The sequence below is a fragment of the Anthonomus grandis genome, chromosome 9 (genome assembly GCF_022605725.1).
Source record: "Anthonomus grandis grandis chromosome 9, icAntGran1.3, whole genome shotgun sequence".
Lineage (NCBI taxonomy): Eukaryota > Metazoa > Arthropoda > Insecta > Coleoptera > Curculionidae > Anthonomus > Anthonomus grandis.
This window is the reverse complement of record NC_065554.1, coordinates 29,514,952-29,528,627: the sequence shown is the minus strand read 5'-3', so window position 1 is coordinate 29,528,627 and position 13,676 is coordinate 29,514,952. Positions and strand designations below refer to the sequence as shown.

The 13,676-nt window shown below is 32.0% G+C and overlaps 1 protein-coding gene across 1 annotated transcript; it reads left to right on the top strand.

The window, feature by feature from the left end:
- The first annotated feature begins 303 nt into the window (after positions 1 to 303).
- On the top strand, positions 304 to 11,276 carry LOC126740479 (maltase 1-like). Its single transcript, XM_050446511.1, has 7 exons — positions 304 to 658; positions 1,128 to 1,313; positions 1,375 to 1,500; positions 6,790 to 7,031; positions 7,093 to 7,288; positions 10,592 to 11,121; positions 11,177 to 11,276. Exons 1-7 carry the CDS (start codon positions 326 to 328, stop codon positions 11,223 to 11,225), a joined length of 1,662 nt encoding a protein of 553 aa, XP_050302468.1. The 5' UTR covers positions 304 to 325; the 3' UTR covers positions 11,226 to 11,276.
- Positions 11,277 to 13,676: the final 2,400 nt, after the last annotated feature.

The window sequence follows — 13,676 nt, the reverse complement described above, 5'->3', positions numbered from 1 at the left end:
GACTTTCTTTGCAAAAATTGGACAATAGTATAAAAAAGAAACATTTTACATTGGGCAGTATATAATAGCACTCGCCAACTTGTTCTCTTCCTGTTGCAAAATTAAATGTTCTGTAACGTGTTTATGTGTAATAATCATTATCATATTAGGCAACCAAGTGTGAACAGATAAACATCAAATGCTTACCTCATAACAAACACTTCTAAAATACAATAATATCATCAAAAGTAAAGTGGTTTCAGATAATAAACTTTTTAAGTGTCACTGATGGCAATATAAAATCGCTATAGACATTCGTTACAGATCAGTATAAAACTCTTAAAAGATGGGGAAGTTCGTTCTTATAATATTGGCAACATTTGTTGCTATCCTCAATGCTTCTCCACTCAAACATTCCCAAATAAGGCAAGAAGAAAACCTGGATTGGTGGCAAAACGCGGTAGTTTACCAAATATACCCGAGATCATTTCGCGATAGTAACAACGACGGTGTAGGCGACTTAAGAGGTATTATTGAAAAAATCGACCATTTGATCGATCTGGAGGTGGACGCCATATGGCTGTCGCCCATCTACAAATCTCCCATGATAGATAATGGGTATGATATCAGTGATTATCGTACCATTGACGAAGTATTTGGCAACATGGACGATTTTATGGTATGTATCAACATAAGATCCCATATAGTTTTATCAGATGATACAATTATTTTCTTTTTATTTTAATTTAGAACAAATTTTAGCAAAAACGCATGTAGCAACGTTATTACTGGATAAAAATTTAAATTGACCAATATGATGAGTTTAATATGAAATATGACAGTCGAATTGAGTGTTTATTTGTATTATGCTTAGAAGTTATGTTAACGTTAACTGTTTATTGTTTAATATCATACCTATTTTTACGGTTAATTCAATATAATTTAAATGGAATCTTATCGAATAGTGCCAAAAATAACAAAATTCTATAGTCAAAGAATTAATCATATCAATAACCTTTATGTAGTCCCCTGATGGATACAAAAAAAATTAAAATTTATGTCACAGAATAACCATAATAACACAGACAGGAACTTACTTTGAACTGACTAATAATAATTTGTTATAAAAAAAAAACCTAATTTCTTAGGAACTCCTTGACAAATACCATAAAGCAGGAATAAAAGTTCTCTTAGACTTCGTGCCCAACCATACGAGTGACCAACATGAGTGGTTTAACAAATCGGTATCGAAAGAACCGGGATACGAGGACTATTACATTTGGGCCGCACCAAAATTGAACGAAAACGGCACCAGAAGCCCCCCAAATAATTGGGTACGAATCATTTTCTGTTTTTATATGTATAAATTATTAATTTTTTGGTTTTTTTTTTTAGCTGAGCGTATTTGATAACTCGGCATGGACATGGAACGAGCAGAGACAGGAGTATTATTTCCATCAGTTCTATAGTGCTCAACCCGATTTGAATTTTAGAAATGCAAAGGTTCAGCAAGAATTAAAGGTTAGTGTGAATATAGAGCCTATGTAAGCTTATCTCTAGTTAATTTCTTTGTCATTTTTAATGATTAATAATGTGTTTCTTCCTGGCTGTTGAACATAATAATCACTTCATCAAAAATACGAGGATTAACTTTTGAAATCACCCTTGTAATGGCAAAAAATGAAGCCACGCCCTCTGCTTCTGACATATGTCATGTGACAGAGTATGTATTAATGATACCGCGGTCACGTGGTTGCTCTCTTAAAGCTTAACTCCTCCCACATTTTAACGTACCAGGGTGAGAAAAAAAGTTATCTTGTGGTGATTATGGGGGGAGAAAATTAATTTCGTAAAATATATTGGTTAAAGAGTCCCAAAAATAAGAAAATGTCGATTTAAAATTTGATTGATTTGAGTTGATTTCCAGGGTTTCTACCGTATTTCACTTCTCAGCTACGTCCAGGATCACATTGAGAAGTAATTTTTCTTACGTAGTTATATCCTCAAAAGACGACGAATATCATTTAATTGCGAAGTAAATTTTTTTCAAAAGCACGTTTTTCAGATGCATGGTATTGCTTGCAAATGTTGTTTGAGGTTCAACTTAGTCTAATTAATTGATGACCTTCAATGTGAGCATTCAGCTTGAAGCCCAAAATCTTAAAGAATACTTGGACTATGTTTATAAATCGAAAAGCCAACTTAGTCCAAGTAGGAATTTTATACATATTCGCCATCTTAGGCAGTGGGTGTCTAAAAAAGCTGTTGGACCTGCAAGGTGAGCTCACACTTTAAAATCAAATATCCTAAAAACTAATTGGGATATTCTTATAAGACAAAAAGCATGTTGTTAAAAAATGTGTTTCTCGTAAAATTATTTTGCACCCAACTTAGTCCAGGAAGGAATTTTAATAAAGATAATCGCCCTGGAAGAATACAAATATTCAATTTGTCTATATAAGAAGAAACCAATTAATTAATGAAAAATTTTAATCAATTCAGTTGCCTGGAATAAGTATTTTGTTAATTAAGAAAAATTGAACATAATTAATTAATTAGGAAAACTTAATCCAACTGCCGGTAATAGGAAATTAATTCCAACTACCTAGAACGAGGACAAAAAGAAAAAATCAAAAATTCCATTTGTCTATGAGAAGAAATTAATTAATAAATCCTATTGGAATGTCAATGCTATACAGCGAACATAACTTAAATGGAGTCGATGCACATATTCATACGTTTAGTTGATTTTATAGAAAAAAGTGTCTAAAAGTATGTTTTTTCAGCGAATGTAACCATGCCCAGATAACTACGGAAAAGTATGACTAATTTTAGAATATGAAGCCAAATATTGCAAAAATGGGTGTCATAAGTTGAGGTTATCTACCTCAACAAACCTTCCGCAACATTCAATGAGTATTTTACTGCATTTGTTGCATAACTTTAATGAAGCTGATGCTCACTTTCATATTTTTAATTAATTTCGTAAAATATAATGGTTAAAGAGTCCCAAAAATAAGAAAATGTCGATTTAAAATTTGATTGATTTGAGTTGATTTCCAGGGTTTCTACCGTATTTCACTTCTCAGCTACGTCCAGGATCACATTGAGAAGCAATTTTTCTTACGTAATTATACCCTCAAAAGACGACGAATATCATTTAATTGCGAAGTAAATTTTTTTCAAAAGCACGTTTTTCAGATGCATGGTATTGCTTGCAAATGTTGTTTGAGGTCCAACTTAGTCTAATTAATTGATGACCTTTAAGGTGAGCACTCAGCTTGAAGTCCAAAATCTTAACGAATACTTGGACTATGTTTATAAATCGAAAAGCCAACTTAGTCCAAGTAGGAATTTTATACATATTTGCCATCTTAGGCAGTGGGTTGGGTTGGGTTGGGTTGGGTTTTTCGTAAAATTATTTTGCACCCAACTTAGTCCAGGAAGGAATTTTAATAAAGATAATCGCCCTGGAAGAATACAAATATTTAATTTGTCTATGTAAGAAGAACTCAATTAATAAAAAAAATTTTAATTAATTCAGTTGCCTGGAATAAGTATTTTATTAATTAAGAAAAATTGAACATAATTAATTAGGAAAACTTAATCCAACTGCCGGTAATAGGAAATTAATTCCAACTACGTGAAACGAGGACAAAAAGAAAAATTGAAAGAATAAAAAATTCCATTTGTCTATGAGAGAAGAAATTATTGGAATGTCACTGCTATGCATCAAACATAACTTAAATGGAGTCGATGCACATATTCATACGTTTAGTTGATTTTATAGAAAAAAGTGTCTAAAAGTATGTTTTTTCAGCAAATGTAACCAAGCCCAGATAACTACGGAAAAGTATGACTAATTTTAGAATATGAAGCCAAATATTGCAAAAATGGGTGTCATAAGTTGAGGTTATCTACCTCCTGTGATAAATTTATCATAAAAATTATCATTTTCCGCAATATTCAATGAGTATTTTACTGCATGTGTTGCATAACTTTAATGAAGTCGATGCCCACCTTCATATTTTTAATTAATTTCGTAAAATATAATGGTTAAAGGGTCCCAAAAATAAGAAAATGTGGATTTGAAATTTGAGTTGATTTCCAGAATTTCTACCGTATTTCACTTCTCAGCTACGTCCAGGATCACATTGAAAAGCAATTTTTCTTACGTAATTATACCCTCAAAAGACGACGAATATCATTTAATTGCGAAGTAAATTTTTTTCAAAAGCACGTTTTTCAGATGCATGGTATTGCTTGCAAATGTTGTTCGAGGTCCAACTTAGTCTAATTAATTGGTGACCTTCAAGGTGAGCATTCAGCTTGAAGCCCAAAATCTTAAAGAATACTTGGACTATGTTTATAAATCGAAAAGCCAACTTAGTCCAAGTAGGAATTTTATACATATTCGCGATTTTAGGCAGTGGGTGTCTAAAAAAGCTGTTGGATCTTCAAGGTGAGCTCACACTTTGAAATCAAATATCTCAAAAACTAATTGGGATATTCTTATGAAACAAAAAGCATGTTGTTCAAAAATGTGTTTCTCGTAAAATTATTTTGCACCCAACTCAGTCCAGGAAGGAATTTTAATAAAGATAATCGCCCTGGAAGAATACAAATATTTAGTTTGTCTATATAAGAAGAAACCAATTAATTAATGAAAAATTTTAATCAATTTAGTTGTCTGGAATAAGTATTTTATTAATTAAGAAAAGTTGAACATAATTAATTAATTAGGAAAACTTAATCCAACTGCCGGTAATAGGAAATTAATTCCGACTACGTGAAACGAGGACAAAAAGAGAAATTGAAAGAATAAAAAATTCCATTTGTCTATGAGAGAAGATGTTGGAATTATTGGAGTGTCACTGCTATGCATTAAATTCTAAATTAAAATTCTGTGTTTTTATTACCAGCCGTATTTATTTATTTACAATGTCACGTTACTTGCCAAGTTTAGTATATTAAATAATATGCTAATCTGTTTAACATTTAAAAACTGCTACTTGTAGTACTCTTCTTGTAGCGTTCGAACCCTACCTTTTTTCATTATCTAGGTACTACGCCTATGGACGATCACAAAACATTTTACTACTCTCTACCTATTTGAAATATAGAATCTACCTAGTGTGTTACAGTTAAATGTAGCTCAAAGGTAAAAACGTTATTGACTACTATTGAAGCTACAATTGGGCTTTTTTTGCTTTCGGTAATAAAAACCTTGGACCTTGGGACACTTATGTGACACTTCAATATTATAGGATATGTTGATGAAATATTATTGGTAGGACAGCAAATGATTTGCAAAAATAGACTTTGTATCTGCTGTCAGAGTTTTTAGAATAAGTCATGTGTTCTTGTAGAGATTTTTCTATAAGACTGTTTTATGTAACTAGAGTTGCATAAATTTCTTAAATTGAAAAACGGTCTCTTTTTTTGTCTTTATTATTTATGAGATGGAAAATTGAATAACATTGTCTGTATTTGAGGGTTTTTTAATAATTTGCAAATGAATCTTGCCGTGTTTTTGATTCTTGTCATCGTTTTCTTTCTTTAATGTGCAAATAACATTAAAGAAGGAAAAGTCAGATTAAGCCTCAACATCATTTATCGACAAAAATTGAATGAAAATTGACCTCAAAGCTCTTGTGGTGATTATGGGGGGAGTTGTTGGAAGTATTTATGTTCCCTGTTCCTTCGCCATATTTTTTTCTACATATTTCAGTTAAAATTTTCAAATATTCAAGGCACTCCTGGAATACCTTATTAAAGATACTGATAATACTGATATGTATGAAGTAAAGTTGGAATTCTCTAATTTTCTATTGGTACAACCTGACGTGAAATGCTATTTTCCTGCCGTATTTTTTTTCCAATTTCTTAAGGAACTTTAAAAATTTGTCCAGGCACTCGTGGAGTACCTTAATTAAGATTACGATAACCATTACCTGAAGTAAAGTTGGAATCTTCGAACTTTCCTGGCGCATTCACCAATTATTTTTAATTCCCTTGAAGTTTACAGTTGGAAGATTTTTACGTGCTCCTTCCAGATAAATCGCCCAGGCGTTCTTGGGACACTTTATTATCTCCTTAATAAGAAAGCATAAAATTCCCATTTGAAATGATATTTTCCTGGTGCCTTCACCAATACGTCTACAATTTTTTTCTTGCCTATTCCTTCACTAATTACATTTTTGAAGAAAATTTAAAAATTCTTCCAGGCACTCCTGTAATATTTTATTTAAAAAATTATGCATGAAGTAAAGTTAGAATTTTTGAACTTTTCTGATGCATTCACCAATTATTTTCAATTCCCATGAATTTTAGAATTTGAAAATATTCACTTGGTTCTTCCAGGCACTCCTGGAATAATTTATTATTCCCTTTAAAAAGCATATAATTCCTATATGACTTAACCTATATAAAATTATATTTTCTGGAGTTATTCACCAATACGTCTACAATGTTTTCCCCTGTTCCTTCACCAATTAATTCCAAATTTTTCGAAGAAATTTGACTATTCTTCCAGGCACTCCTGGAATAATTTATTATTCCCTTTAAAAAGCATATAATTCCTATATGACTTAACCTATATAAAATTATATTTTCTGGAGTTATTCACCAATACGTTTACAATGTTTTCCCCTGCTCCTTCACCAATTAATTTCAAATTTTTTGAAGATATTTGACTATTCTTCCAGGCACTCCTGGAATAATTTATTATTTCTTAATGCTTTTCATCCTGATAGCAGAATATAATATATGGGTCTAAAACGTTGGTTCCTTTGTTATCACTCTTATTAGGATGTAATGGCGTACTGGTTGGATATGGGAGTAGACGGATTCAGAATCGATGCAGTGCCACACATTTATGAAGATGCGGAATTAAAAGATGAGCCGGTAAATCCTGACTCAGGACTAAACCCCACTGACTACAACTACTTAAATCACATCTACACAAAGGATCAGAATGAGACTTTCAGTTTGGTATATGATTGGAGAGCATTTATGGATAATTATACTAAAGCCAATGGTGGAGATACACGGTAAAGCAATGGAACAAAAAGAGAATATACTGATAATGGTTTTGGTACATTTTTTTTTCAGGATTTTTATGACAGAATGCGCATCAGATCTGGATAAAATCTTGTATTACTATGGAAATGGGGAAAAGCTTGGCGCTCACTTTTCTTTTAACTTTAACCTCCTGGGGCTGGATGTAAATTCTACTTCCAAAGATATTAATGACAAAATCGATCCGTGGTTTGACAGAAAATTTAATAATTATACCAAAAATTGGCTGGTAAGTACAACGTTTCAGCAAGGCAATTTAGGCATTAGAATTGCAGTTATGACTCAAGTTATCTGTAACTGCCATTTGTTGTAGACATGATTTTCAAAAAGTTGTATAAAAAAGTTCCTGATGCATGGATTTTTGTGATTTTTCACTGAACTCTTAAGAACACTCCAAAGAATCTTTTAAAGCAAAAATCAAAGAAATCTAAGCATTAGAAGTGCAGTTATGACTCAAGTTATCTGTACCTTCAATTTTTCAGACATGAGTTTCAAAAAGTTGAATAAAAAAGCCCCTGATGCATGGATTTTTGTAATTTTTCACTGAACTCTGAAGAACATTCCAAAGAATTTTTTAAAACAAAAATCTAAGAAATCTAAGCATTAGAAGTGCAATTATGACTCATGTTATCTGTAACTGCCATTTCTCGAAGACATGATTTTCAAAAAGTTGTATAAAAAAGTTCCTGATGCATTGATTTTTGTGATTCTTTAACGAACTTTGAAGAACATTCCAAAGAATCTTTTAAAGCAAGAATCAAAAAAAACTAAGCATTAGAAGTGGAGTTATGACACAAGTCACCTGTAACTGCCATTTCTCGTAGACATGATTTTCAAAAAATTGAATAAAAAAACTCCTGATACATGGATTTTTATGATTTGTTCAGTGAACTCTAAAGAACATTCCAGAGAATCTTTTAAAGCAAAAATCAAAGAAATCTAAGCATTAGAAGTAGAGTTATGACTCGAGTTATCTGTAACTGCCATTTCTTGTAGACATGATTTTCAAAAAGTTGAATAAAAAAGTTCCTGATGCATGGATTTTTATGATTTGTTCAGTGAACTCTGAAGAACTTTCCAGAGAATCTTTTAAAGCAAAAATCAAAGAAATCTAAGTATTAGAAGTAGAGTTATGACCCAAGTTATCTGTAACTGCCATTTCTCGTAGAAATTATTTTCAAAAAGTTGAATAAAAAAGTTCCTGATACGCGGATTTTTATGATTTGTTCAGTGAACTCTGAAAAACATTCCAGAGAATCTTTTAAAGCAAAAATCAAAGAAATCTAAGCATTAGAAGTAGAGTTATGACCCAAGTTATCTGTAACTGCCATTTCTTGTAGAAATTATTTTCAAAAAGTTGAATAAAAAAGTTTCTGATACGCGGATTTTTATGATTTGTTCAGTGAACTCTGAAGAACATTCCAGAGAATCTTTTAAAGCAAAAATCAAAGAAATCTAACCATTGGAAGTGCAGTTATGACTCAAGTTACCTATAACTGCCATTTCTCGTAGAGATGAGTTTCAAAAAGTTGAATAAAAAAGTTCCTGATGCATGGATTTTTATGATTTGTTTAGTGAACTCTGAAAAACATTCCAAAGAATTTTTTAAAGCAAAAATCAAAGAAATCTAAATATTCGAAGTGCAGTTATGACTCAAGTTACCTATAACTGCCATTTCTCATAGACATGAGTTTCAAAAAGTTGAATAAAAAAGTTCCTAATGCATGGATTTTTATGATTTGTTTAGTGAACTCTGAAAAACATTCCAGAGAATCTTTTAAAGCAAAAATCAAAGAAATCTAAGCATTAGAAGTAGAGTTATGACCCAAGTTATCTGTAACTGCCATTTCTTGTAGAAATTATTTTCAAAAAGTTGAATAAAAAAGTTCCTGATACGCGGATTTTTATGATTTGTTCAGTGAACTCTGAAGAACATTCCAGAGAATCTTTAAAAGCAAAAATCAAAGAAATCTAAGCATTAGAAGTGGATTTATGACCCAAGTTATCTGTAACTGCCATTTCTCGTAGACATGAGTTTCAAAAAGTTGAATGAAAAAGTTCCTGATGCATGGATTTTTATGATTTGTTTAGTGAACTCTGAAGAACATTACAAAGAATCTTTTAAAGCAAAAATCAAAGAAATCTAAGCATTAGAAGTGGATTTATGACCCCAGTTATCTGTAACTGCCCTTTCTCGTAGACATGATTTTCAAAAAGTTGAATAAAAAAGTTCCTGATGCATGGATTTTTGTGATTTTTCACTGAAATCTTAAGAACACTTCAAAGAATCTTTTAAAGCAAAAATCAAAAAAATCTAAGCATTAGAAGTGAAGTTATGACACAAGTCATCTGTAACTGCCATTTCTCGTAGACACGATTTTCAAAAAGTTGAATAAATAAGCCCCTGATGCATGGAGTTTTGTGATTTGTTTAGTGGACCCTGAAGAACATTCCAGAGAATCTTTTAAAGCAAAAATCAAAGAAATCTAAACATTCGAAGTGCAGTTATGACTCAAGTTACCTATAACTGCCATTTCTCGTAGAGATGAGTTTCAAAAAGTTGAATAAAAAAGTTCCTAATGCATCGATTTTTATGATTTGTTTAGTGAACTCTGAAAAACATTCCAGAGAATCTTTTAAAGCAAAAATCAAAAAAATCTAAGCATTAGAAGTGGATTTAGGACTCAAGTTACCTATAACTGCCATTTCTCGTAGAGATGAGTTTCAAAAAGTTGAATAAAAAAGTTCCTGATACGCGGATTTTTATGATTTGTTCAGTGAACTCTGAAGAACATTCCAAAGAATCTTTTAAAGCAAAAATCAAAGAAATCTAAGCATTAGAAGTGAAGTTATGACTCAAGTTATGTGTAACTGCCATTTCTCGTAGACATGATTTTCAAAAAGTTGAATGAAAAAGTTCCTGATGCATGGATTTTTATGTTTTGTTCGGTGAACTCTGAAGAACATTCCTGAGAATCTTTTAAAGCAAAAATCAAAAAAATCTAAGCATTAGAAGTGGAATTATGACAGAAGTTACCTATAACTGCCATTTCTCGTAGACATAAGTTTCAAAAAGTTGAATAAAAAAGCCCTTTATGCATGGATTTTTGTAATTTTTCACTGAACTCTGAAGAACATTCCAAAGAATTTTTTAAAACAAAAATCAAAGAAATCTAAGCATTAGAAGTGGATTTATGACCCAAGTTATCTGTAACTGCCATTTCTCGTAGACATGATTTTCAAAAAGTTGAATAAAAAAGCCCCTGATGCATGGATTTTTGTGATTTTTCACTGAACTCTGAAGAACACTCCAAAGAATCTTTTAAAGCAAAAATCAAAGAAATCTAAACATTCGAAGTGCAGTTATGACTCAAGTTACCTGTGACAGCCATTTCTCATAGACATAATTTTTAAAAAGTTAAATAAAAAAGCTTCTAATGTTTAGATTTTCATAATTTTTCCACTGAACATGCCAAATAAACCATTACAACAAAAAAACTGCAAAAATCCTTTTTCGCAATAATAATTTTAGACTGGAAATCACGATAACCCGAGGGCGGCAAGCAGAATGGGTCCGAACCACGTGGACGCTTACAACATGTTAATAACAATATTAGGGGGCGTTACTGTGACTTATATGGGGGAGGAAATCGGTCAGGAGAACGGCGAACTCACCCCCGAAGAGATGACCGATGCGAGAAACCTGGAACGCACCCCATTCCAGTGGGATACGACAGTTAACGCGGGATTTAACGATGGTGCGACACCTTGGCTGCCTGTCAGTAAAAAATACTTAGAAACGAACTTGGCCGATCAAAAAAATAAAACTATTAGTCACTATAAGAACTACAAACAGCTGGTGCAACTTAAGAAGGACTTGGTCAACTATAGCTCACTCGGATATGGTTATGATGAGATTGGCAATGTTTTTGTCGTATCCAGAACTAATGGTCGTTCGCAGTATTATAGGTACATTTTTAATATTGGACGTGAAGGCTATGAGATTAAATTAGGCAGCTCTAGTCTTTTTGTGCAGAGTGTGAACGTTAGTTATTCACCTGGGTAAGTCTATGTTTTATGTTAAATTAATGTTAAATTAAATTTGGACTACTTTTAGGGACACCTTGGTGCTGCAACCAGGAGACAGTATTATTCTCAAAGCATAAAATTCAATAGATAAAGTTAACTTTGTATAAATAAAGTTTTTTTGGTGTTAATTGATACAAAGCCTTATTTAGCCTCGTCCAGGTACATGACTCGGAAATTTGCGTGTAACTCAGAAAGTATTGGAGCCTTAAAAAGGCTTCTTATATCAAATTATTCTCTATGAGTTGCTTTAACTTTATGTGAAAACCTCATTAAAATCCCTTGAGTAGTTCTTGAGTTATCATGAAAAGTGTCTTATATAAAGCATGTAAAATTGAAATTTTAGCCTCTGCCAGGTACGTGCCTCGGAAATGTAGGTGTAATTCAGGAAGTACTTGAGCAATAAAAATACTTCATATATCAAATTGTTCTCTATGCGTTGTTTTAACTTTAAGTGAAAACCACATTTAAATCCTTTGAGTAGTTCTTGAGTTATCATGAAAAGTGTATTAAATAGAGGATGTCAAATTGAAATTTTAGCATCGGCCAGGTACATGCCTCGGAAATTTAGGTGTCATTCATGAAGTACTTGAGCCACAAAAATGCTTCATATATCAAATTGTTCCTTATAAGTTGCTTTAACTTTAAGTGAAAACCTCATTTAAATCCCTTGAGTAGTTCCTGAGTTATCATGAAAAGTGTCTTATATAAAGCATGTCAAATTGAAATTTATTCTCATTCAGGTACATTCCTCGTAAATTTAGGTGTAATTCAGGAAGTTCTTGAGCAATAAAAATAGTTCATATATCAAATTGTTCTCTATGCGTTGCTTTAACTTTATGTGAAAACCTCATTAAAATCCCTTCAGTAGTTCTTGAGTTATCATGAAAAGTGTCTTATATTAAGCATGTAAAATTGAAATTTTAGCCTCGGCCATGTACGTGCCTGTGAAATTTATGTGTAATTCGGGAAGTACTTGAGCCACAAAAATGCTTCATATATCAAATTGTTCTCTATGAGTTGCTTTAACTTTAAGTGAAAACCTCATTAAAATCCCTTGAGTAGTTCTTGAGTTATCATGAAAAGTGTCTTATATGAAGCATGTAAAATTGAAATTTTAGCCTCTGCCAGGTACATGCCTTGGAAACGTAGGTGTAATTCAGGGGGTACTTGAGCAAAAAAATGGTTCATATATCAAATTATTCTTTATGAGTTGTTTTAACTTTAAGTGAAAACCTCATTAAAATCCCTTTAGTAGTTCTTGAGTTATCATGAAAAGTCTATTAAATAAAGCCTGTCAAATTGAAATTTTAGCCTCGGCCTCGGAAATTTAGGTGTCATTCATGAAGTACTTGAGCCACAAAAATGCTTGATATATCAAATTGTTCCTTATAAGCTACTTTAACTTTAAGTGAAAACCTCATTTAAATCCTTTGAGTAGTTCTTGAGTTATCATGAAAAGTGTATTAAATAAAGGATGTTAAATTGAAATTTTAGCCGCGGCCAGGTACATGCCTCGGAAATGTAGGTGTAAATCAGGGAATACTTGAGCAACAAAAATAGTTCATATATCAAATTATTCTTATGAGTTGCTTTAACTTTAAGTGAAAACCTCATTAAAATCCGTTTAGTAGTTCTTGAGTTATCATGAAAAGTGTCTTATATAAAGCATGTCAAATTGAAATTTATTCTCATTCAGGTACATTCCTCGTAAATATAGGTGTAATTCAGGAAGTACTTGAGCAATAAATATAGTTCATATATCAAATTGTTCTCTATGAGTTGCTTTAACTTTAAGTGAAAACCTCATTAAAATCACTTGAGTAGTTCTTGAGTTATCATGAAAAGTGTCCTATATAAAGCACGTAAAATTGAAATTTTAGCCTCGGCCAGGTACATGCCTCGGAAATGTAGGTGTAATTCAGGGAATACTTGAGCAACAAAAATAGCTCATATATCAAATTATTCTCTATGAGTTGCTTTAACTTTAAGTGAAAACCTCATTAAAATCCCTTGAGTAGTTCTTAAGTTATCATGAAAAGTGTATTAAATAAAGCACGTAAAATTGAAATTTTAGCCTCGGCCAGGTACATGCCTCGGAAATTTAGGTGTCATTCATGAAGTACTTGAGCTACAAAAATACTTCATATATCAAATTGTTCCTTATAAGTTGCTTTAACTTAGAGTGAAAACCTCATTAAAATCCCTTGAGTAGTTCTTGAGTTATCATGAAAAGTGTCTTATATAAAGCACGTAAAATTGAAATTTTAGCCTCGGCTAGGTACGTGCCTGGGAAATTTATGTGTAATATATGAAGTACTTGAGCCAAAAAAATGCTTCATATATTAAATTGTTCTCTATGAGTTGCTTTAACTTTATGTGAAAACCTCATTAAAATCCCTTGAGTAGTTCTTGAGTGATCATGAAAAGTGTCTTATATAAAGCACGTAAAATTGAAATTTTAGCCTCGGCCAGGTACGTGCCTGGGAAATTTATGTGTAATTCAGGAAGTACTTGAGCCAAAAAAATGC

Excerpts from the sequence above, each read along its gene's own strand:
- LOC126740479 (XM_050446511.1), top strand. The coding sequence starts at position 326 with ATGGGGAAGTTCGTTCTTATAATATTGGCAACATTTGTTGCTATCCTC. Across the intron at positions 7,032-7,092 it reads GCCAATGGTGGAGATACACG|GATTTTTATGACAGAATGCG; the intron begins GTAAAGCAATGG and ends TTTTTTTTTCAG. Across the intron at positions 7,289-10,591 it reads ATTATACCAAAAATTGGCTG|ACTGGAAATCACGATAACCC; the intron begins GTAAGTACAACG and ends TAATAATTTTAG.